The sequence below is a fragment of the Lithobates pipiens genome, unplaced genomic scaffold (genome assembly GCF_037356315.1).
Source record: "Lithobates pipiens isolate NorthernLeopardFrog02 unplaced genomic scaffold, aLitPip1_a1.2 Scaffold_18, whole genome shotgun sequence".
Taxonomy (NCBI): Eukaryota; Metazoa; Chordata; class Amphibia; order Anura; family Ranidae; genus Lithobates; species Lithobates pipiens.
This window is the reverse complement of record NW_027507758.1, coordinates 266,209,224-266,231,734: the sequence shown is the minus strand read 5'-3', so window position 1 is coordinate 266,231,734 and position 22,511 is coordinate 266,209,224. Positions and strand designations below refer to the sequence as shown.

Genomic DNA, 22,511 nt, shown 5'->3' with positions numbered 1-22,511 from the left:
ACATGTTCAGCAGTGGGAGTTCTGAAATACATCTCAATCTCCACACCATTGCCTGCATTTTATAAATGAGCTGGCTTAAAAATACAGGTTGTAGGGTGTAGTAACAGAGGAGTATAGGAGAAAACCGATAGTGATAGCCACTGTCCATTATAAATGAATCAACAAATGGCAGAATACATTGTACATAATAATGACTGCAGTTCTCTCACAAGACCATCTTTCTGCTTGCTTAAGAAATAACAGGGATGAAGCTCAACTCTAGCAAAACATTTTTTATTTTTTTGGAATCAGAGTAGGTAGGATTCAGAACCTTTGTTCTGCTTTTATTGCTGTCTGTGTTCTCACTGAGAATATTTCTCCTAATTTCCTGTCCTGATGAGGGATTAGAAGGGGTAGTGGTCACCAGGGCAGAGAGCTTACAACAAACATTTAATATTATTATTATAATAATACAGGTTTTATATAGCGCCAACAGTTTGAGGGCAGACATTACAGTTACATTAAATATAAAATAATATGCAGCGCTACCCCACCTCAAAAAAACAAAATATGAAAAAAATTATATATAAAAAACAATAACCCTGATGCAGAGAAAAATGTGCAAATCAGCAAAGAATGAAATGACTATAAAAAGTGATAAGTACAATGAAATACAATGTAAACAAAAAAATATAAAATCAAATTTTTTATAAAACATGATTTTAGATTTTTTTGTTTACATTGTATTTCATTGTACTTATCACTTTTCACAGTCATTTCATTCTTTGCTGATTTGCACATTTTTCTCTGCATCAGGGTTATTGTTTTTTATATATAATTTTTTTCATATTATTTTGGTTTTTTGAGGTGGGGTCGCGCTGCATATTTCTTTATATTAATTCAGTTTGGTGTTGAGATCACTTTTTATGCTGGCTGCTTCTCCTTATTGATTTTTCTATTAGCACTAGTGGAGTATTTTAGTATTTATTTCGTTATACGGGTTGTGTGCACTAGTATTTTATTTTGTAGTATTACAGTTACATTACAATTTGGTACAAGAGGAATCAGAGGGCCCTGCTCAATATGGTATTGGATAGTTTTAGCTCTGCTCTAGGAGCAGAAACATTCACTGAAGGTAAGTATATATATATATATATATATATATATATATATATATATATATGGTATTTATTGCAGTACATGGACTGTCACGTAAAAAAGTAAAATATGATGCTCCGGAAAGCTATGGGTTACAAAAGGTTAGCTAATCATTAATCACAGCCATCAAGGACCAAAAAAAAAAAAAAAAAAAGTTAATGAAGCATTTGGAATGGGCTTCACTATGATAAAAATGTGCCACAGATGTCAACACAAATTAATACATCCACAATCACCGCACTACCTATATCTAGATATATTCCCGAGAAAAAGTGTTCAAGTGTGTGTCGGAAATGTAAAGTCATATTTTTTCTCTCTGCTATACTGCAACAGTATGTGTAAATCACATTACCTTTGACTTCACAGCCGAGCGGCATCATAAAAATGAGTTAGTACCTGATCTTTAGCAGGCACAGTGTGTTAACTTCAGCACGGTTAGTCTTGGCTCGTGGATATAACAGTGTGTGAGAACGAAGCACGTTTGTTAATATGAAAGCCAAGTTTTCTGAACAAGTCAATAATGGACAGAAATAAACACAAACTGCCTTCTCGATTGCTTTATCTTAGTGTCTGTTTTATTACTGACAGCATGCTTTCACATCCATTTATATCAACTAAAACCTTAAAGTTTGTAATTTTAGAAGGCTAAAATTAATTAAAACTAAATATCAAAAAATAAAAAGGAATTCGCTTAAAAAGAAGGCCAATGATAAACTAGTGGTAAAAGGGAATGCATAGATAGATGTGTCTGCTTACACAGGCATAAAATGTATAGCAATTTGAAAAACACTGTTTTCAATAGGTGCTGCCATCTACAGAAGAAAAAATGTAGGTGCCCCATGGGGTCCCTGTGCACATGGCTTGTGTCGCAATTTAAATCCAACCAGTAGAGGTTAAAAGTTAAATAAAATCTTTATTTTTTGGTATTGCAGAGCCCCACCACCACTCCATTCTGCAGTGATATCTCTCCTTATCCCTTCTCTTTTGTTTAAATTGCAACCTGCTATACAGGGGAGAGAGTAGAAACTGTCAGCTGGTGTTGTGAATGAGTGAAGCTGGAGAAGAGGGCTTTTATTCACAAAAATACAAGCTGACAACACCACAAGCCAGGTACTATATTGGGCTGTCTCAGACAAGTGTAGGGGCAGCTGTGTGCTATTGTCAGCTTGCGTTTTTGTAAATGAAAGACCTTTTTCAAGATGCACCCATTCACAAAACAAACAGTTTCCACTCCATACATGCCCCTAAACACCAGGCTGCAGCTCCAGACACTCTCTAAACTAAAAATGAGAGATGAGGAGACATGTATTTACAGCACAGAGTCCTGTCTGGCAGCTTAGGAGTGCACTCCCCATCACTCACCCTTCCCTCATGAGCTGCCACTCAGTTGATTTGTGTTGCTGGATAGCTAGGCGGGCGGGCAGAACTCACTATTGGACACCACAGCTCGGCAACCCCTGCATGCATTTAGAAGGGGACAATTTCTATGTGCACAGGACCCCCTGGGCAGTTTAAAAAGTTTTATGTTCTTCTGATGATAGACCTTTTTCAATGCCAATACACTATTGTGTTGCACTAGAAATTGTTTGCGTACTACATTCTTGGTAAGTTAACCTGCATAAGTTCACTCATTGAGGTCTCTCACAATGCACATAATGCCTCAAAATATGCATGTGTTAATGCAGATTAAAAGATTAATTCCATGTAAGCACATAGCCTAATTAAAGGTAAAGTAAATTATATCACGCTATGGACTGGGAAAATAGGATTTTTGTATTCACCATAAAATCCTTTTCTCGGATGTTCATTGATGGACACAGAACCTTAATCTTGACCTTAGGGTTATATCACCACCTTTAGGAGAGGACTAAGCAGAACACAACAAAAAACCAGCACAGTACCGCCCTGAAGGAAGTCCTACTGGCTATAACCCCTCACTCTACTCCCAGCAGCTCAATTAGTCAAAAAGCAGTACAAACATAAATAGGAGGGGTGGGTGCTGTGTCCGTCAATGAACATCAGAGAAAATCATTTTACAATGAGTACAAAAATCCTATTTTCTTTCGTTGATTGACGGACACAGCATCTTAATCTTGACCTTAGGGACGTCCCCAAGCAGTGCCAAAAACGAGGAGTGGGAACAAAAAGAAAATAAACTTCATCCACAACAAAAATAACTCCTTATCAGAGGAGCAGCAACCTCAGACGGCCACCTGCAAAACCTTGCAGCTGAAGCATGCATCCGAAGATGCGCCCACATCGACCTTGTAAAATTTGGTGAAAGCATGTATGGACGACCAGGTAGCCACCTTACACACCTGTGAAACAGACGCTTAATGCCGGAAACCCCAGGAAGCACCAACTGAACTGGTAGAATGTGCCATGACGGGAAAGTGAGGCGCCCACCCCCTTATGGCATAAGCCTGAACCCCGATCTGTCTGATCCACTGAGAAATGTTGGCTGACGAGACCGCCAGGCTCTTCTTCGGCCCAGCCACCGAAACAGAGTCTGACCTCTGGAAAGGAGCCGCAGGAGACAAACACCCGCAGAGCCCGGACCGCATCCAAAGAAGTGAAATGTCCTCATTTAGATGAAAGGCCGAAACAACTTTCGGAAGAAACAAGGGCTGTGGACGCAGCACCGCCTTATCCTTGTGGAGGACCAAGTAGGGAGATTTGCATGACAAGGCCGCCAACTCAGAAACCCGCCTTGAGGAGGTAATAGCCACTAGAAAGACTACTTTCTGAGAGTGCGTCAAAGGGATCTCCCTAATGTTTTCAAATGGCGGTTTCTGAAGCACCATGAGCACTAGATTCAGATCCCATGAGGGGGGGGGCAGAGGCGGGCATACCGGAGAGGCCACATGCCAAACCCCCTGAACAAACATATGCACCAATGAGTGAGTCGCCAAGGGTCACTGAAAAAAAGACAGCCAAAGCTGATATCTTCCCCTTAATGGTGCTTAATGCAAGCTTCTGATCCACGCAGCAGGATCCTGGAAACTGAATATGTACGCGGACGCCACTCCATCTCCTCACACATGGAGATGTAGGCCTTCCACGTGCGATGATCAATCTTCCAGGAAGAAGACTTCTGCACCCTCAGCATAGTGGAAATTACTGAAGCCGACAATCCTCGGTCCTTCAGCACCTGGCTTTCAACAGCCATGCCGTTAAAACCAGTGACGGTAAAAAAAGGGTGAAGTATCTGACCTTGCGGCAGAAGGTTCTCCTGCATTGACAGCTGCCAAGGAACATCTGCCAACATGTCGGCGTACTAAGGATGCCGAGGCCAATCTGGGGCAATCAGAATCACCGGAATCCCCTCAGCCCCCACTCAGCATAGATGAGAGGGGCCTGAGCAGGGGAAAGGCATAAATCAGCTGATAATGCCTCCATGGGGCCACTAGCGTGTCTGTCGCATCCGCCCAGGGATCCTTTGACCTGGACACAAACCCCTGCGCCTTCCGATTGAACCGAGAGGCTAGGAGATCCAAATCCGGCATGCCCCACCTTAGGCAAATGAGCCAAAACACTTCTGGATGCAGTGACCATTCCCCCTGGTCCAGCAACTGATGTCTGCCAGTTTTCTATGCCCAGAATGTATATGGCTGACAGAGCTCCTTGTCCCTCCCTGATGACTGACATACGCCACCTCCATGGCATTGTCTAACTGGATCCTGACCGGACGTCCCTGCAGCCACTGCGACCATGTGGAGAGGCACCGCCTGATCGCCCGAAGCTCCAGCACATTGATCGGCAGGCAGGATTCTTCCCACGTCCAGTGACCCTGGGTCGACTGGATGCCCAAAACTCCCCCCCAGCCAGTCAGGTTGGCGTCAGTCATGATCACCGTCCAATGAAGAGGAAGGAACGATTTTCCAGACCAAAGGGCCGGGGACCTCAGCCACCTGAGATGCGAAGCCCTGGTTAGCTGGCTCACCCGGATTTGACAATCCAGGGATGTCAGAGATTTGTCCCATTTGGACAGGATCTCTTTCTGCAAGACTCGAGTGTGAAATTGAGCATACAGTACCGCCTCGAAAGTGGCCATCATGAGGCCCAGAACTCGCATGCAAAAACGCAGCGACGACCACCTGAGGGACCTCAGTAACCACACCGCGGATTGAAGAGTCTGCAACTTGTTTGAAGGGAGAAAGACTCTCGCGTCTGAGGAGTCCAGAATCAACCCCAAGTACTCCAGGTGCCGAGTAGGCAGCAACAACGACTTCTGGAGATTCAACACCCAGCCAAACTCCTGAAGAGTATGTATGGCGATCGCCACATCCTCTCTTAATTCTGAGGCAGAAGCTGCTCTCAGAAGGAGGTCATCCAGGTAACCCACAATAGCGATCCTTCATTGTCTCAGCAATGCCAGAATCGGAGTCCGCACCTTGGTCCCGTGGCTAAGCCAAAGGGAAGAGCTACAAATTGGTAGTGCTCATCCCGACCGCAAATTGCAGAATCCTCTGGTGTCTGATGCATATGGGGACATGCAAGTATGCATCTTTGATGTCCAAAGATGCCAATAAATCCCCCTGATTAAGTGCAGCGACCACGGAATGAACCGATTCCATCCTGAACCTCCGAACCTTCACAAAACAATTGAGGGCCTTAAGATCCAAGACCGGAAGGACCATTTCCTTCTTTGGGATTACAAACAGATTGGGAGTAGAATCCCTGAAACCTTACATCGGTACAGGTACTATCACCCCAGGCAGTAGTAAGTACTGCCCAAACAGGGCCTCCCGACGAGCCGGAAGAAGATGAAGTTTGGAGGGAAAAAAAAAAAATCCATCTGGCAGACAAGAAAAACTATCTTGTAGCCTGACAAAACCAGCTCGCAGACACACTGGTTGGAAAGGAAAGAGGTCCACTGGACTGCAAACTCCCAAATATGACCCCCCCACCCGAGAGTCGGGCAGGGGGCAAACCTTCAGCTGATTTGTTCAGCTTACGAAACCAGGGATGCTTTTGTCCCTCAGCGGGCACCTTGTCAGACTAGGAACGCTTACCTGCCGACCCAAGCGGATGAAAAAGCTGCTTCTAAGCAGAAAGAGAAGGGCCCTGCCTATGGTGTGGCTCCTTACCCTTTCTGGACTGTGGGAGCAAAGTACTCTATCCCCCAGTAACATTCTTAACGTCATACAGCGAGGCACCAAACAGCCTCTCACCTTGGAAGGGCAAATCCGCCAGCGCTTTCTTAAGATGCCTGGCCCGCAGACCAACACTTGAGCCAAATAAGGTGATGCAGCACTACTGCCGATACTGTGGCTCTAGAAAGCAAAAGGGGCCATATCCAGGGCTGTATCACAGACATACTTAAGGCTGTGCACCAACTAGTCTGCCAGTTCCACACAGTCTGGGGAAACCTGTTCCTTCCCCAACTCGCAGTGCAACAACTTAGCCCATTCAGTAAGCGTTTGTGACACCAGATCCGTGGCTAACACCAGCTGAAGCGCTGACCCCACCACCGTAAACAGGGACCGGCAACCATCTCGGCCCTTCTGTCGGCAAAGTCCTTGAAAGAGGGGGACCTTTCCACCAGAATCGTGGTCATCTTATCTATCCTAGATACCGGGAGTCAACGACCGGAGATGTCCATTTTTTAAGGAAACTCTCCTTAACGGGTAACGCACCGCCATTCGCCTTGAGACTGAAAAGGTCTTGTAAATAAACTTATCAAAATAAGTTATGTAGGGAAATACCTTAGTGGTGTGGACCAGCTTGTGGCACCCAAAAGGGAAAGACACCTCTGCAGATGCCCCCGCCGTATTCTCTATCTTTAAGGTATCCCACACCGCTGCGATACTTGCTCCTACTGGTGCTTTTTCCTGCTCTGAAACAGACACAGTGTCTCCCTCCTCACTGTCTGAAGGGTCCTGGTCCGCAACCTCTGAAGTGTCAGAACAGGGGCCGCCTAAGGTGATTAAGGTGCTGTGTCCATCAATGAACGAAAGAGAAAATCTATTAGCTGCAGCCTCCACATATACCAACTACCAAAAAGTCCAGAATAAAAAAAAAACATAAATGGGGTAGGTGGAATTGGCGCTACTATTGTGAAACGTGCTTACATGTGGCGAATAAAATTAACATACAAAAAAACAACATAAACAAAGCAACATAAACACAATCTCAAAAAACAACGCCACCTAGAAGCGAAAGTGCCAAGTGCAAAATGCATTTGTTGGTTGTGTTATGCTTGTTTGTGTTGTGTTTTGTATGTTAATTTTATTCGTCACATGTAAGCACATTTCACACAAGCAGGACCAATTCCACCTACCCCATTTTTGTTTTGTTTTTTTAGCCTAATTGTTTCCAAGTTCAGTTATGACTCAATTAGTTTAAATCACTATACTATATTGCATTTCACAATAAAAGAAACTAAACAATGTTGCAGAATTCCCAGCATAGTCTATTAACTACTGAAATGTCTGTAGTACAAAACCATGATAAGCAATGACAAGCAGTTATAGTGCCATGCTGGAAAGCACTTTGGACTGGCAATGGCAGGAATATAAATCAGAAACGGATGCCATCACTAAGTACACAACCTTTTTGCACTTCTTGCTAGGATCATCTTATATACAGAGTATTTCAACTCCCTTCATTTTTTTTTTGTCTGGCATCTATCATACAGGCAGAGGAGAAATCCCCCCTCATACCCAAATGTGGACACAGACTGCTCATCAAGTCTATACAAAACTAAACTATAATAATAATAAAAAAAAAGCTAGCTCCTCCCCTTTTCCATTGAGGAAGTACAAATCCATCCATCTCTTGATGAACTGGCTCTAGTTTCTTCTAACAGTGATCAAGGTAAGACTACAGAATTTAATGTTCACAAGCAACATGCAATTAGATTGACCACTATTTAGAATTTTTAGAAAGAAAACATGTTCTATTTTAAATACATAGTATATATAATCCTAGTAACATCCTCTATAAAAATAATAATTAGAAAGCAATTAACCAAACAAACATTATTTCTCATTAACTGCACAGCTCATTTGAGGAATGTTTGCTTTGCAGCATTTCCATAATTTGCCTTGGTTTCCTCATTTCCTCAGCAAAAGTGATATATGCTGAAGATCCTAGGGGACACCAGATTCTGTGCAAACAGTACATTACCATGAATTGATGAGCAGTGTTAAATATGGATGAATTGTTGTACTGTAATGTATAAGGCATTTGAGTGCATTTTTTTGAAGATAATAGGTACAATTAAGAATTTATTTAGAAACAATTCAACTACTTGATCCAGATATTTTGTTAACTGCATTTCCAGAATACCGAGCAATTATATTGCTTTAGTTAAAAAAAATAAAAAATCCTTCCCTGAAAATAGGGCACGTGTCCTCTCAATTGCTCCAAAATTCATCATATTTATGACCTGCAACTGATATTACACAAATCTCATATTTTCATGTTTACTGTGCTCAGAAGATTAAGGTCAAACATCTTGCAGTATTATACAGGCCAGATGTAAACAAAGGCTGCTAATGAACTAACATTTTTTCTCAATATGGCTACCAGAGATTTTATCAGCTATAACATACCCCAAAACAGATTAACTATTGGTATTGTCTAGCCCAATGTTGTATATTTGATGTATTCTGTAAAAAGAGTGATCAGGCATAAGCGCTGTGCTTGTATACTACTTTTAGACATCCAGGAACAAGATCTGCAACAAGGCCTGTTCTAAAAGAATTACCATAAAACATGGTAAACTTCTGGTAAAACCTGATTACTGTTCCCATATGCTCCATACATTATGCATTTTTTCTGTGTTTTACAGAATAATTGAACATAGTAGAAAACATTCGATAACACCACTGAAGCTGTAACGTTAATAGGTCAACTTCTATACGATAGACTTTTCAGTGTAGTGTTGACTACACCGTTTAACCTAAAGTTCAGAGTAATGGTGTGCAATAAAATAATGCTACTACTAGATTCAATGGTGGCATGTACTTGCACTGGAAGTTGATGTATTTTTTTCCAGGCATAGAAAACTCATTGAGCAGCAAGGAAAAAAAAACAATGCCATGGTGAAATAACGGAATAGAAAAAGGTGTAGCGGTTGATTGAATCAAACGTTAGGACTAATTCACAATAATGGAATGCAGTAGTGTATACTACCAATACTTCCCAGGTGGCTTTTATCCAAACACAGCAGAAGTTTAGAAGACATTGATTATACTTGTACTTACCGGAGTCTCTACCATATTTGGCTTGCTGTTGCGTAGCGTTTTTACAGCATGGAAAACATCCACCACATTTTGCCTCTTGATCATTTCACACACAATACTAATGGCACAGAACACTCCACTTCTTCCTCCACCGTTCCTAAAAATATAAGAGACGTTAAAATAAAAAAAAAGACTGCAAATAAAGAAGGATTTTGTTCGCATTAATATATTATTGGTGACATCAGTCCAATCTAAAAATCTCAGTTTAGAGGCCAAAGAGCTCATTCATCCATTAACTTTTCATACCTCTGAAGGACTCCAGGGGCAGTATTCTATATACCTAAATTACACAACTGCTCAGTCATTGAAAACTTTTGACATTATCACTAAAGCAGAAAAAAAAAAAATACAAAAAAAGACTCCTGACCTGAAGCATTAAAATTGAAAACTCTAAGTGGTAAAGAGCGTAACTAGACCCTCCACTGGGGAGATTTCACTGCAAAAGCCTCCAGAGACATATAAGAAACCACAGTAATTGAGCTAGGAAATGCCTGCGATACTTAGTACAGCTCAGTTACCAATATGGCATATTTTTCATATTAAAACAAAGAAAAAAAAATTAATACAGCACAGAAAATAGCCTACTAACATGAATTGTTTGCCCCATTTGCACAGAACGAATGTGCATGCACTTTAACTGGGTGAATTGGAATGCAATTCCTTTTAACAAGCATTCAAAAGGTAGCAATATAAGCAGCCAGCATTAATCTTGCAGAAAATGCAGTTTATATATGGACTTTCAAACTCTACGGATATAAGCAATTTTTATGTACATGAATGTGAAAGAATGAAAAATAGAGCCAAACAAAAATGAACACAAATTTACAGCAAAATATTAAATTCCCAAAATGTCTTACTTTAAACCATATTATTTGTCACCAGTATAACCAAGCCAAGCAGAGCAGTACATACATCAAACGGACCAGAATGACGACACTATGGTACACAATGTCTCAATAAGTAACTCACAGGCAGTGAATGATAGCGCGTCCTTCTCCTTCATCACACTCCTCTTGCCATTTCTCAACTTGTAGAATTAATTTCAGAAAAGATCTTTTGGAATTTGGTACTTCTCTGTGAGCTGCCCATCCCAAGTACTGAAACTGCTGCACCATGAGATATCCTTCTTGAGGCTGTTTAAAGAAAAAACATAAATGAGCGTTTAAATTGTGCATTCATCAATATCAAAGTTATGTAGTAATCTGATCTAATGTATCAACATTAAGGCTAAGGGAAAGCTTCAATAATAGAACTGAAATCTATAATAAGGCTTACCTAAAGATAGTGTAAATATCTCCTAAATATGTACGGTTTAGGAGATATTTACTGCACATTCAATCAGTGAAATGGCTCTGAACGAATCGCTGCCCATATCATTTCTTCAGAACCCTGTGCCGTGCCCGGCGGCTCCCGCGTGCATGCACCGTGATATCATTGCGGCTCCAGCCACTCACAGTGCCAGAGCCCGCGAACCCATAAGAAACACCAGGGAAGATGTCAGCCGTCTCAGCAGGGTGCAGGTGCCACTAGAGGGCTTAGCTCTAAGGTAACTATTTCATAATGAGCTAGCATGCGATGCATATGAGCTCATTATGCCTTTGTCTTACAGGTTTTCTTTTGTTTTTTTTCCCCCAATAGTTTACAAAATCTTTAACCACTAAACCCCCTTCCTAACTAGACCAATTTTCAGCTTTCAGTGCTTTCCCATTTTGAATGACAATTAGTCGTGCAACACTATAACCCTACAAAATTGTTGTCCTTATTTTCCCACACAAATAGTGCTTTCTTTTGGTGCCATTTAATCACCACTGAGTTTTTTATTTTTTGCATTCTATCTTGGAGTTTATGTCCCTTAAAATCTTATATGAGGGTCTGGTCCATTAGTCTTGTAAAATGACAGTTGGGCGGGAACCCTATTGTTCTGGGAGGACGTCATGTGAAATCCTGCTGAGAATGCGCTCCTGTGGAGCGGGTGACTGATCAGCGTATTGGCCCACTGCTGGTACCAAGTTCAAACTGTCATATGAATTTGCTGTGACCAAGTTTATATGACGGTTGTAAACAATGAATGGCTTCCTTTCATGCCATTCATTGCATACAATGGTGTTGATAGCTGTGATTGGCCACATTAATCATATGGTACAGACAGGGACAATCGCACCCCATTTGTACTATGCGATTAGCTGTGGCCAATTACAGCTAAGCACAATACACAGTGAAATTCTGTAAAAATTGCTTATAGCAGTAAAATTCACTGCTATATGCAATCATAGTATGTAAAAAAAAACAAACAAAAAAAAAGAAAAAACTCCTGATCAACTTCCCAAAATGGTACAGTTTTATGTTATTTTTTTTTTTTTTTACATACTGCCACCAGTCAGTGTCCCTGGTCACTGTCACGCTAGTTATATAGCGCCGCTGTGCAGGTTACAAATAATTACAACTTCAAAAAACTCACCATGCCCCTTATTAAATACATCAGACCATCCACTTTCCAAAAAAATTTATTTAAGGGTATTTGTACTGTCCTGGCATTTTTAGGTCTCAAGAAATGATAGGCCTTCCGTACATCAGGAATGATCAATTTTCATAATAATATAAATATAATATATATATATATATATATATATATATATATATATATATATATATATATATATATATATACACACACACACACACACACATACATACATACACACACACACACACACAGTGGATATAAAAAGTCTACACACCCCTGCTAAAATGTCAGGCTTCTGTGATGTAAATATATGAGACAGATACATTTTCTGGAACTTTTTCCACCTTTAACGTGAACTATAAATTGTACAACTCAATTGAAGTCTTTTAGGTGGAGGGAAGTAAAAATAAACTAAATATGGTTGCATAAGTGTGCACACCCTTAAACTAATACTTTGTCAAAGCACCTTTTGATTTTATAATAGCACTCAGTCTATTTGGGCATGAGTCCATCAGCATGGCACATCTTGACTTGCCAATATTTTCCCTCTCTTTGCAAAAACACTCCAAATCTGTCAGATAACAAGGGTATCTCCTGTGCACAGCCCTCTTCACAGCACCCCACAGATTTTCAATCGGATTCAGGCCTGAACTCTGGCTGGGACATTCCAAAACTTTAATCATCTTCTGGTGAAGCCATTCCTTTGTTGATTTGTATGTATGCTTTGGATCGTCATGCTGAAAGGTGAAGTTCCCCTTTATGTTTAGCTTTCTAGCAGAAGCCTGAAGGTTTTCTGACAATATTGACTGGTATTTGGAACTGTTCATAATTCCCTCTACCTTGACTAAGGCCCCTGGTTCAGCTGAAGAAAAACAGCCCCAAAGCATGATGCTGGCACTACCATGCTTCACGTTGGGTATGGTGTTCTTTTTGTGATGTGCAGTGTTGTTTTTGCTCCAAATATCTCTTATAGAATTATTGCCAAAAAGTTCAACCTCGGTTTCATCAGACCACAACACATTTTCCCACATGCTTTAAGGAGACTTCAGATGTGATTTTGCAAAATTTAGCCTTGCTTGGATGGTTTTCTTCATAAGAAAAGGATTCCGTCTTGCCCCATAGCCCAGACATATAAAGAATACAGGAGATTGTTTGTCACATGTACCACACAGCCAGTACTTGCCAGATATTCCTGCAGCTTCTTTAATGTTGCTGTAAGCCTCTTGGCAGCCTCCCTGACCAGTTTTCGTCTCGTCTTTTCATCAATTTTGGAGGGACGTCCAGTTCTTCGTAATGTCACTGTTGTGCTATATTTCCTCCACTTGATGACCGTCTTCACTGTGTTCCATGATAAATTGAATGCCTTGTAAATTCTTTTGTACCCTTCTCCTGACTGATACCTTTTAGCAAGGAGCTCTCTCTGATGCTTTGGAAGCTTTCTGCGGACCATAGCTTTTGCTGTAGGATGAAACTCCGAAAATGTCAGGAAAGACCTACTAGAACAGTTGACCTTTATTTGTGGTTAATCAGAGGCACTTTAAATGATGACGTACTGACTCCTATTTAACATGAGTTTGAATGTGATCGATAATTTTGAATACAGCAACATCCCGAGTTATAAGAGGGTGTGCACACTTATGCAACCACATTGTTTTATTTTTTTATTTTTACTCCCCCCCAAAAGGTTTAAGTTTGTTTTTCAGTTGAGTTGTACAGTTTATAGGTTACATTAAAAGGTGGAAAAAGTTCTGAAATGATTTAGCTTTGTCTCATTTGTTTACATCACAGAAACCTGACATTTTAACATGGGTATGTAGACTTTTTACATCCACTTTTATTTAGCAAAAGATAAAAAAAACCCAGTGGTAATTAAATACTAATCAAAGTTAAGCTCTATTTGTGTGAATAACATTTCATATGGGTACAGTGTTGCATGACCACTCCATTGTCTTTCAAAGTGCAGAATACAGAAAATTGGCCAGGGCAGAAAGGGGGTAAAAGTGGCCGGTATTTATGTGGTTGAAGAGGAACTGCAATCTGCTCACATAATTTGTAATAAAAACATCTCTGCTATTCTGAAGCTTCCCTCCAACCACATCGAATATGATTTTATATATACACTGAGATTCTGTACTTGCCAAATATGCTGCAGAAATTCCCTCCACGGAGTCTGGCTGCAACTGCTTGTTCACTTCCTGGATTTACAAAGACACACAGAGGCACACCTCCAGCGCTGCAGCTTTCATTGGCCCTATTATGACTCCCCTCCCTTCCCGACAAACTCTCACGAGAGAGAGAGAGAAGTCTGTGTATGATGTCACAAGAAACAGGAAGTGGGCTGTATAAGGCATTTACTATTAGTTCCCTATTGATAACGTCACCTATGACGAAACGCGTCTGGGAAGGTACGCAGTGACGCCACCACGCTTTACGAAGGGAGGACGGGACGCTTTTCCGAACGCCGGCCGGCTTTCTATGATCTGACTTGATGCTGTTTTAAAGTATTCCTTATGTAAGTGCGATATTTAATGCTTAAATAAAATATGTGAATGGTTTTACGCTATGGAGATATCTTTTTCTTTCCGGGGCTGATGCCGGAGATACACTCGATTGCTGACAGTTGAAGTTTTTTAGTGCTGTGATGCTGCCACATACCGGTGATAGTGGAACCGTGATGCAAGAATTATGATACGGAGTTTTCATTACCAAGATCAAAATCTGTCCCGGATAATTACCATTAAGGCTATTACTTAATCTGCATCTGGTAAGCGCATCAAAATTCTGGTGACGGGCACTGATCTGCAGTTTTGTTTGGACTCACCGCGGTGACTTGATAAGCACGGATATATTGGACTTTATCTTTCAGTTCCAGCTTTCTGCGAGCTGTTAGATGTTATTTTCAAATTTTTTATAATTTTTGGTGGTTTTATTAGTGTAATGTTAATGCTTTTTTTTTGGGCAACACATTCATTTTCTGTGGGTGCTATTAACTTCTTATTGATATTTCATTTTGTTTTTTATTATTGAATAGTACTATTGGCGCAGCTTTCCAAATTGTCTCATATTTATTCCAGTGTGTGTATCCCACTTAGAGCTGCAGCCTTTATATTTTTCTTTTTTTCTTTTTCATATGTTTAAAACTTTTTTCTTTTTTAATAGTTATACTTTTTTCCTGAGCGCAGTTTATTTTTATTTGTTACATAAGGCATTTACTGGCAGGAAAAAATGTTTTATTATCCAAAGTTAAAACAACAAGGGCAGACGATTTAATAGATGGAAAGTTGAAAAAAAAAAAAGGTCCGCTTTAATATAGTCTCCGCTCAGTTCCAAAGGTACTGCATAGTAATTTTAATGTACAGGTACACTAGCCTTTACTAGGAAACGTTTACACTTGCAGAGCATGATCTGTATAAATTCATCCTGGAGGGTAGCTATTAGTTAAGACTGACGAAGGTGACAAACTGCTTCCAGAAATGCATATCACATCATCCTTTGCAATATCAGAGTTTTGAGTGGTGATCCTGTGTCGATACGGCCATCACAGCCGATTGGACCAGCACCTTTCTCCAGCAGGGGAGCTTCACTATACGGCAGAGCAAGAACTCTCCCTCACACAGTGATATGCCTAAAACCATCAACCATTTACACTTAAGACATGCTCACACACTGCTGTTTGGACCCCCTTCCTTTCTTTGGTCTCACTGATTTTTGTTTTCCAAGCTAAGTGTGAGAATGCAGCCCAACAATCAGTTAGTAGAGGTGTTCAGTGTATAGTATCTGCTACACCTCAAGGATTTGAGCTTGCTTGAGCTTGCTTGAACTGCTTGACAACACTGAACAGTAAGGTCCTTAGTAGGGAAAGCTGCAGTAGAAACAGATCCCTGTCATCAACATTGCAAGTCGAGGTGCCTCTCAGGAGAGACACTGGGTTGAGAAAGAGTCCAGCACTGGAAAGGTTGTAGCCATCTGTAATGGAAAGACTCCCATGCGGTGGTGAGTGCAAGATTCAGTGGGACACATTCCCATAGATAGGGTAATATCACAGTAAGAATCAGAGATCCCAGGGTGCAGGAAACCTAAACAAACCGAGTAAGATACACAATGGGTTGCAGTAATACCAATAGGGTGAGAAGCGATGGTTAAAAAGGTACCCGACTCAATGGGCTAGAGCAAAGCTACTAAGGGAAGTCTGAGCATCTAAACTGTGATGAGATAAGCAAGCGAGAACCATTAGTATTGCACAGATATCCCATCTTGCAGAGGACTGAGCAAATGAGATTGAGGACTTCTGGCTTTGGTAACTGTGGCTTAAGTAGGAAATAGTAGATGAAGGATGGGGTTTCCTCCTACCCATCCACAGATCTCCTGTAGTAAGGCAGTAACACTTTGACCTTTGGTGGCATCTAGAAAAAAATATCTGAGTCAGCAACTAATTCCCTTTCAAAGGTAAAAAGTTCCTTAGCATTCCTAGGAGGGATCAATGATTATATAAAATTGTTTCCTCAATATTAAATATTGAGTGTACTGGGAAGGTCTTTGCAGCCATAAGAGCTCTAAAGTCCCTCTGCCTGGAACAGCAGGCTGATCCTCCAAATGCAGAGTAGAACGTAAGTAGAACATCCGTTAGATTATAAACAACACCTTGTAAATCTGAGTCATATGGAGTTTGCTGAAATATAATTTCTTCAGAAGGAGACTGAGGACTTTGAATCTGAATCAGAGATGGTAATACAGGCCTCAGGCACATTTAATCGGGGAGGACCAGTAGAGTCAGAATTATACTCTGCCATGTATGGTGCTGAAGCATGCTTAGAGCCTTTGCAAGCATACTGCTCCATTAACTGGTAATAAAGTGACAAAGTTAGATATAAGGGGTCTTTTGACCACAGGGGAGGACTCAACCTCATGCACAAGAGCTATATAAGACTCTGATGAAGACCTTATAACAATAGGGTTCCAGGATCTAGCTTACAAGCATTGGTCCCTTCTAGGGATAGAGAATTCATCCCTAGAAGCAATAGAGAAGTATGAGCTGAGGTCACGCATTGCAGCAGGACTGTCACCTGTGTGTCTTTGAAATTACACGTTGCACTGCACAGCAGAATACAACTTTGGGCAAAGTGAAGCAAGGATACGCACAAAGTAACTGATGTCCATCATTATTATTATACGATATTTATATAGCACCAACAGTTTACAGAGTGCTTCGTAAGGTCTTAGGTGGTTGGAGATCTAGTTGCTGTAGACAGGCAATTGGAATGAGAGTGAAGGCCAAACAATCTACAAAATGTTTCAAAGTAGGAGCAGTAGCAGGAAGGTACTTTCTTTAGGATGAATAGCAGGAGAGCATGCGTGTACAACTTTCCAACTAAAGATTCCTGTGGCAAGACAATGATGGTCACTACAAAATCAATGTGTCCCTAATACTTTTCTTCATAATATTCTCAGGCACAGAAGATTTCACCTTTAAATCCTGAACAGGGCCAGGGGAATAGGAGGAGGTGTAGAATTTATGGCCTATGGAAACCAAAGGTTCTACAAGCACTTTCTAGAAGCCATTTCCAAAGAATTCAGACATAGTGGCAGATAAATCATCCTTTGTCAGGCAGGCCACAGTCTGTGTTCCCGAGAGTCAGATAAGGGGATCAGTGTCATAACAGTGTCATTACTCTTGAACAAGGGAACAGCTATTAACTTGAGCGGTGGTTTAAGTTTTTTGTTACGAAGTGTGGAATGGATAGGGTTTGCATGTCCACAAAGGAGCGACTATACGTCAGGCACCAACCATGTTCCCGTGGTTGCGTCTGTAGAATTCAACAGGAATGCAGCAATGTGCGTATTTTTGGCGTTTAAGTGGAGCAAGAAAGTGTCATCCGAGAGGCATCATGCACTTACCTCATACTCTTCAGACTAATGCCCTGTACACGCGGTCGGACATTCTGACGACAACATTTTGGCCCAAACTTGTCTTGCATAAACACCGTCGCACAAAGTTGTCGAAAAATCCGATCATTCAGAACGAGGTGACATAAACCACGTATGAAGGAACTATAAAGAGGGCAGTAGCCAATAGCTTTCATCTCGTAATTTATTCTGAGCATGCGTGGCACTTTGTCTGTCGGAATTGTCTACACACGATCCGAATTTAAACAAACGTATTTTGTTGTCGGAAAATTTTAGATCCAGCTCTCAAACTTTGTGTGTCAGAAATTCCGACAGAAAAATTCCGATGGAGCCCACACACGATCGGATTTTCCGACAACATGATCCGATCGCACATTTTACGTCGGAAAGTCCAACCCTGTGTACAGGGCATTAGTCTACAGGAGGAGGGAAAACACCATATTTAAACTGCTCATATTAACAAACAATAGAAAAAAATAGCAGGAGTTACTAACAATAAAGTGAATAACTCCCAAATCCTTTGCTGATAAAACCACACAGTGTGCTACGCACTGCAGATTGTGTAACAAGGGCCAGGAACAGATGTGACTATACAAGGAAACCTTGTTATATCCTATCAAAAATGATCCAGGCCAGGTTTTGTATGTCAGTGTGAGCATACCCCCAATCAGGTTGCGATCTAGATTGTGGAGTTTTTTTGTTTTGTTTTTTTGTTAATACAACCCAGATTCCAAAAAAGTTGGGATGTGGTTTAAAACCTACATAAAAAACAGAATACAATAATTTGCAAAATTCAAACCCATATTTTATTGACAATAAAAAATAGATTAAACTGAGAAAATTTACTATTTAAAAAAATAAGGTAATTTTGAATTTGATGGCAGCAACACATCTCAAAAAGTTGCGACAGGGCAACAAAAAGCTGGCAAAGCAAGTGGTACTAACAAGAAAGACTGGGAAGAACATTTTACAACTAATTAGGTCAAGTGACAGGTCAGTAACATGAATGGGCAAAAAAAGAGCATCTTAAAGTGTCAGAGTGCCTCAGTAAAGATGGGCAGCGGTTCTCCAATCTGAGAAAATCAAAAAAATAGTTGGACAATTTGGGAGTAATGTTCCTCAAAGCAAGAAAGAATATTATCAAGTACAGTACATATCATCAAAAGATTGAGAAACTGGAGAATCACTGTGTGAAAGGGGCAGAGGCAAACAGCATTGGATGTCCATGATCTTTGGGCCCTCAAATAGCACTGCATTAAAAACAGGCACGAGTCTGTGATGGATCTCATTGCATGGGCTAAGGATAACTTTCAAAAATCACTGTCTGAACACAGTTCACTGCGCAATCCGAAAATGTAAGATAGAGCTCTAATATGCAAAGTAGCCTTATCTGAACATGATCCAGAAACGCCACCATCTTCTCTCAAAGTCAAAGCTCATTTAAAATGGTCTATTGCAAAGTGGAAAACTGTTATGTGGTCAGACAAATCGAAATGTGATATTCTTTTTGGCAACCATGGCTTGTCATCAAAGCTCAGTTCAAAAGCCTGCATCTCTGATGGTATGGAGACGTTGCGTATTTTAGCAGAAGAATATTAAACCATATACTGCATCTATGACGATAGCATGTCTGTAGTAGAAGAGTCCAAGTGCTTAACTGGCCTGCCTGCAGTCCAGATCTTTCACCGTTTGAAAACTATTTGCACGAACAAAAAATACAACAATGAAGACCCAGGCAGTTGAGCAGCAGAATCCTAAATCAGGCAACAATGGGACAACAGTCTCTCCCAAAAATTCCAGCAACCTGTCTCAGTTTCCTGTCATTTACAGAGTGTTGTTGAACGAAGAGGGGTTGCAACACTGTGGTAAACATAGCCCTGTCCCAACTTTTTTGAAAAGTGTTGCTGCCATCAATTTCAAAATTACCTTTTTTTTCTTAAAATGGTACATTTTCTCAGTTTAGACATTTAATGTGTTTGAGTTTATGAGATTTGCATATCATTGCATTTAGAATTTATACACCAACATTTTTGGGGATTTAATTCTCATTTTTAATATTCAAAGCAAAATTATCCAAGCATCCATGTCTCCATGCTTTATTTTGTTTAGAAATAACTTTGAAAAACACCTAACATTTCTAGCCATGGCCATTTCTAGTAAGGGCGGATATGTCATGTAGCATTTATTTCCAGGAATCCATCCGCGCTTAGAACAGGCAAGCAAGCAGGAGGAGGGTGTAGTTAGTTGAGAAAGGCCCTCCTCCAGATGGAAGAAAATAAATGCCCATGATAATGCTAGCAGCAGAATTACAAATAGTTAATGATGAGTATTTAGTTCCACTTTAGAAATTAAAAGTTTGGGTCTGGAGACATATACTAGGGTATTATATCCAACATTCAAACTATAGAATTTAGCACTGTTTGAGTTCTTCCATATACTGTACAAAAAAATCTAACAAAGGCCAACAACAGAAGTGCCCTTATTTCAGATCTATCAGTATCTGAAATCTTAAATTAAACCAAAAGGTGCTTCAAATTGCCTTAAACATACAATAGGTGGTTAAAGACGGTCTCTGAGGAAGGTTTTGTGGCACACTTGACATAATACCATAAAAAAAAAAAAAAAAATCTTAAGATTTGTATGTACCCGTGTCAGATTGCATATCCTGAAGATTCTGCTGATCACATCACAGTCCATTGAACAGGACATGCACTCCACTTGGATTGGACCATACCGCAACATGCCTTCTTCAGGCCAATACTGTGGACATCCCTGTGACAAGAGATCAAACTTTGTGAGAAAATCATGTCTTAAGAGCAATTAGTTCACGATTAGTTACATATAATTAAAAAAAAAAAAACTGACCTGCGTTAAATCCACTTCACTGAGCATCACTAATGACGAACATCCATAGTCATATACTAATCTCCAAAAATCTTTCACAGTGTTTGGCAGGGGATGTTGGGTGACGATGAAGGCAGCTGGCTGTCTGTAACTCTGCAAAAGATGACATCTCTTTATAGTTACATAGTTACATAGGTCCCATTCATATACTAGGGCCAATTTGGGACAGAAGCCAATTAACCTACCTACATGTCTTTGGAGTGTGGGAGGAAACCGGAGTACCCAGAGGAAACCCACACAGGCACAGGGAGAACATGCAAACTCCAGACAGGTAGCGTCGTGGTTGGGATTCAAACCAGCGACCCTTTTTCCTGCTAGGTAAGAGTGCTAACCACTACACCACTGTGCCGTCCTCTTCTTTTTTTTAAAGTACGTCTAACTTTTTTTTTTCTTGTTGTATCTCTAATGCTGGTTGCACACTAGGCAATTTGACCACTTTCAATTGCAAACATTACCAAACAGTCCAAGGAAACCTACCACCAACAATTTTATCGAAACTTTAAGACAATCCAAACGGTTGGTGGTAGGGTTACCAACAAAAGCTGGTTGAGATGGCCACAATCCTTCTGAGAGCACAACCTACAGTATATTAGATCTCACACACCTCGTTAGCATTTTTGGCCTGCTGTTGGTTAGAACGCAGAACAGGTTTACTACAGCTCTTCTGACTACTTCTCTAAAATTGATCAACAGAAAAAAAGTCCTGTTATACTGGTGTGCTAGATGTGTTAACTCTATGGAAGAGGAGAATCATAGTTTTGGCAACGTTGCCAATTGCCTGAAAGTCCTAACTTAAGGGTTTTTACATGACCAGTTCTCCAGCATTTGATTGTGTGACCAGCCAGCCATCAATTTTTTGGGTGAAAGCCAAGTACATCTGTAGCTCATTTACAATTTGTGAATTTAGGTAAGCACGATAGTTAGGACAAGGCAATGTAATTTTATATTAGGTTGCGTTAAGTAAAACTATGCAAAAAAGCAGTGATGATATGTAAACTCCAGTATCTCACAGCAATCAATCAGAAACAGGTTTTATGAATCCAAGTACAACAAACTCTCATGTGTCTATATATCTTTGACGTGTAGCAAGAGGGGGAAAAAAACCCTCGGGTATTAGGAGTACCAGGTTACAGCACAAGCTGTTAAAACACATCACTCATCATAGCATAAATAGCAAAGATATGATGGTTGGTCTGTAGACAGATGGTTGGTATCACAGGCAAGCCTCCACCATGATAATGTCTGGCTAAAAGGCAATTCAGATACCAGGCATAGCAGCACAAAATGGGGTCACAAGCATGCCTAATCTCGGTTAGGAGTAGATACACTGCAAGGGGTCTATAGAACGTACTGGAAAAATGCTAAGGGATATGTGCTGACAGTTTATGCTGTTAGCTACCTAGTACTGCTTTTTGGTTACAATTGTTGATTCACTGTACAGGTTTGCTAAAAAAAAATTATATAGCATGTGTGCATTTCATAGAACAAGCAGCTAGATAGAGGCTGAAACAAACTTGCAGCTGTATTTCTAGGATAAGTAAAATGCTTGTTTGAGCAGGATAAATGGAAGCTGGGCCAAGAGAGAGACCTAGTCCTTTCCAGGATTACTCACAACTACAAACAAAATAGAAGACGGAGCGGTTATAAATGAACCACAAACTATAGGATGAGATGGATATTTTAGGTTTAAGCCAAGATATTTGAAACCCAGTACCATAAACACAGACCAAGGCATATTTACATTTGATTGCCTTTCATTCTCCTGCATAACACTTATCCAATTACATTAAATGAAACAAATTGCAATGCCTGTTCAAAATGCAACATAAAATGTTCAGCCTAATGTAGTT

The 22,511-nt window shown here is 40.5% G+C and overlaps 1 protein-coding gene across 22 annotated transcripts in view; it reads right to left on the bottom strand.

The window, feature by feature from the left end:
- Positions 1-22,511, bottom strand: part of PTPRK (protein tyrosine phosphatase receptor type K) — a 596,872-nt gene that overhangs the window by 3,967 nt on the left and 570,394 nt on the right. For all 22 annotated transcript variants that reach the window (XM_077486902.1, XM_077486901.1, XM_077486909.1 and 19 more), the window contains 4 exons: positions 20,623-20,754; positions 20,404-20,529; positions 10,359-10,522; positions 9,351-9,486 (listed from right to left, as the gene is read on the bottom strand). In XM_077486902.1, the coding sequence (XP_077343028.1) occupies positions 9,351-9,486; positions 10,359-10,522; positions 20,404-20,529; positions 20,623-20,754 (558 nt within the window). The remainder of the gene's footprint in view (positions 1-9,350; positions 9,487-10,358; positions 10,523-20,403; positions 20,530-20,622; positions 20,755-22,511) is intronic.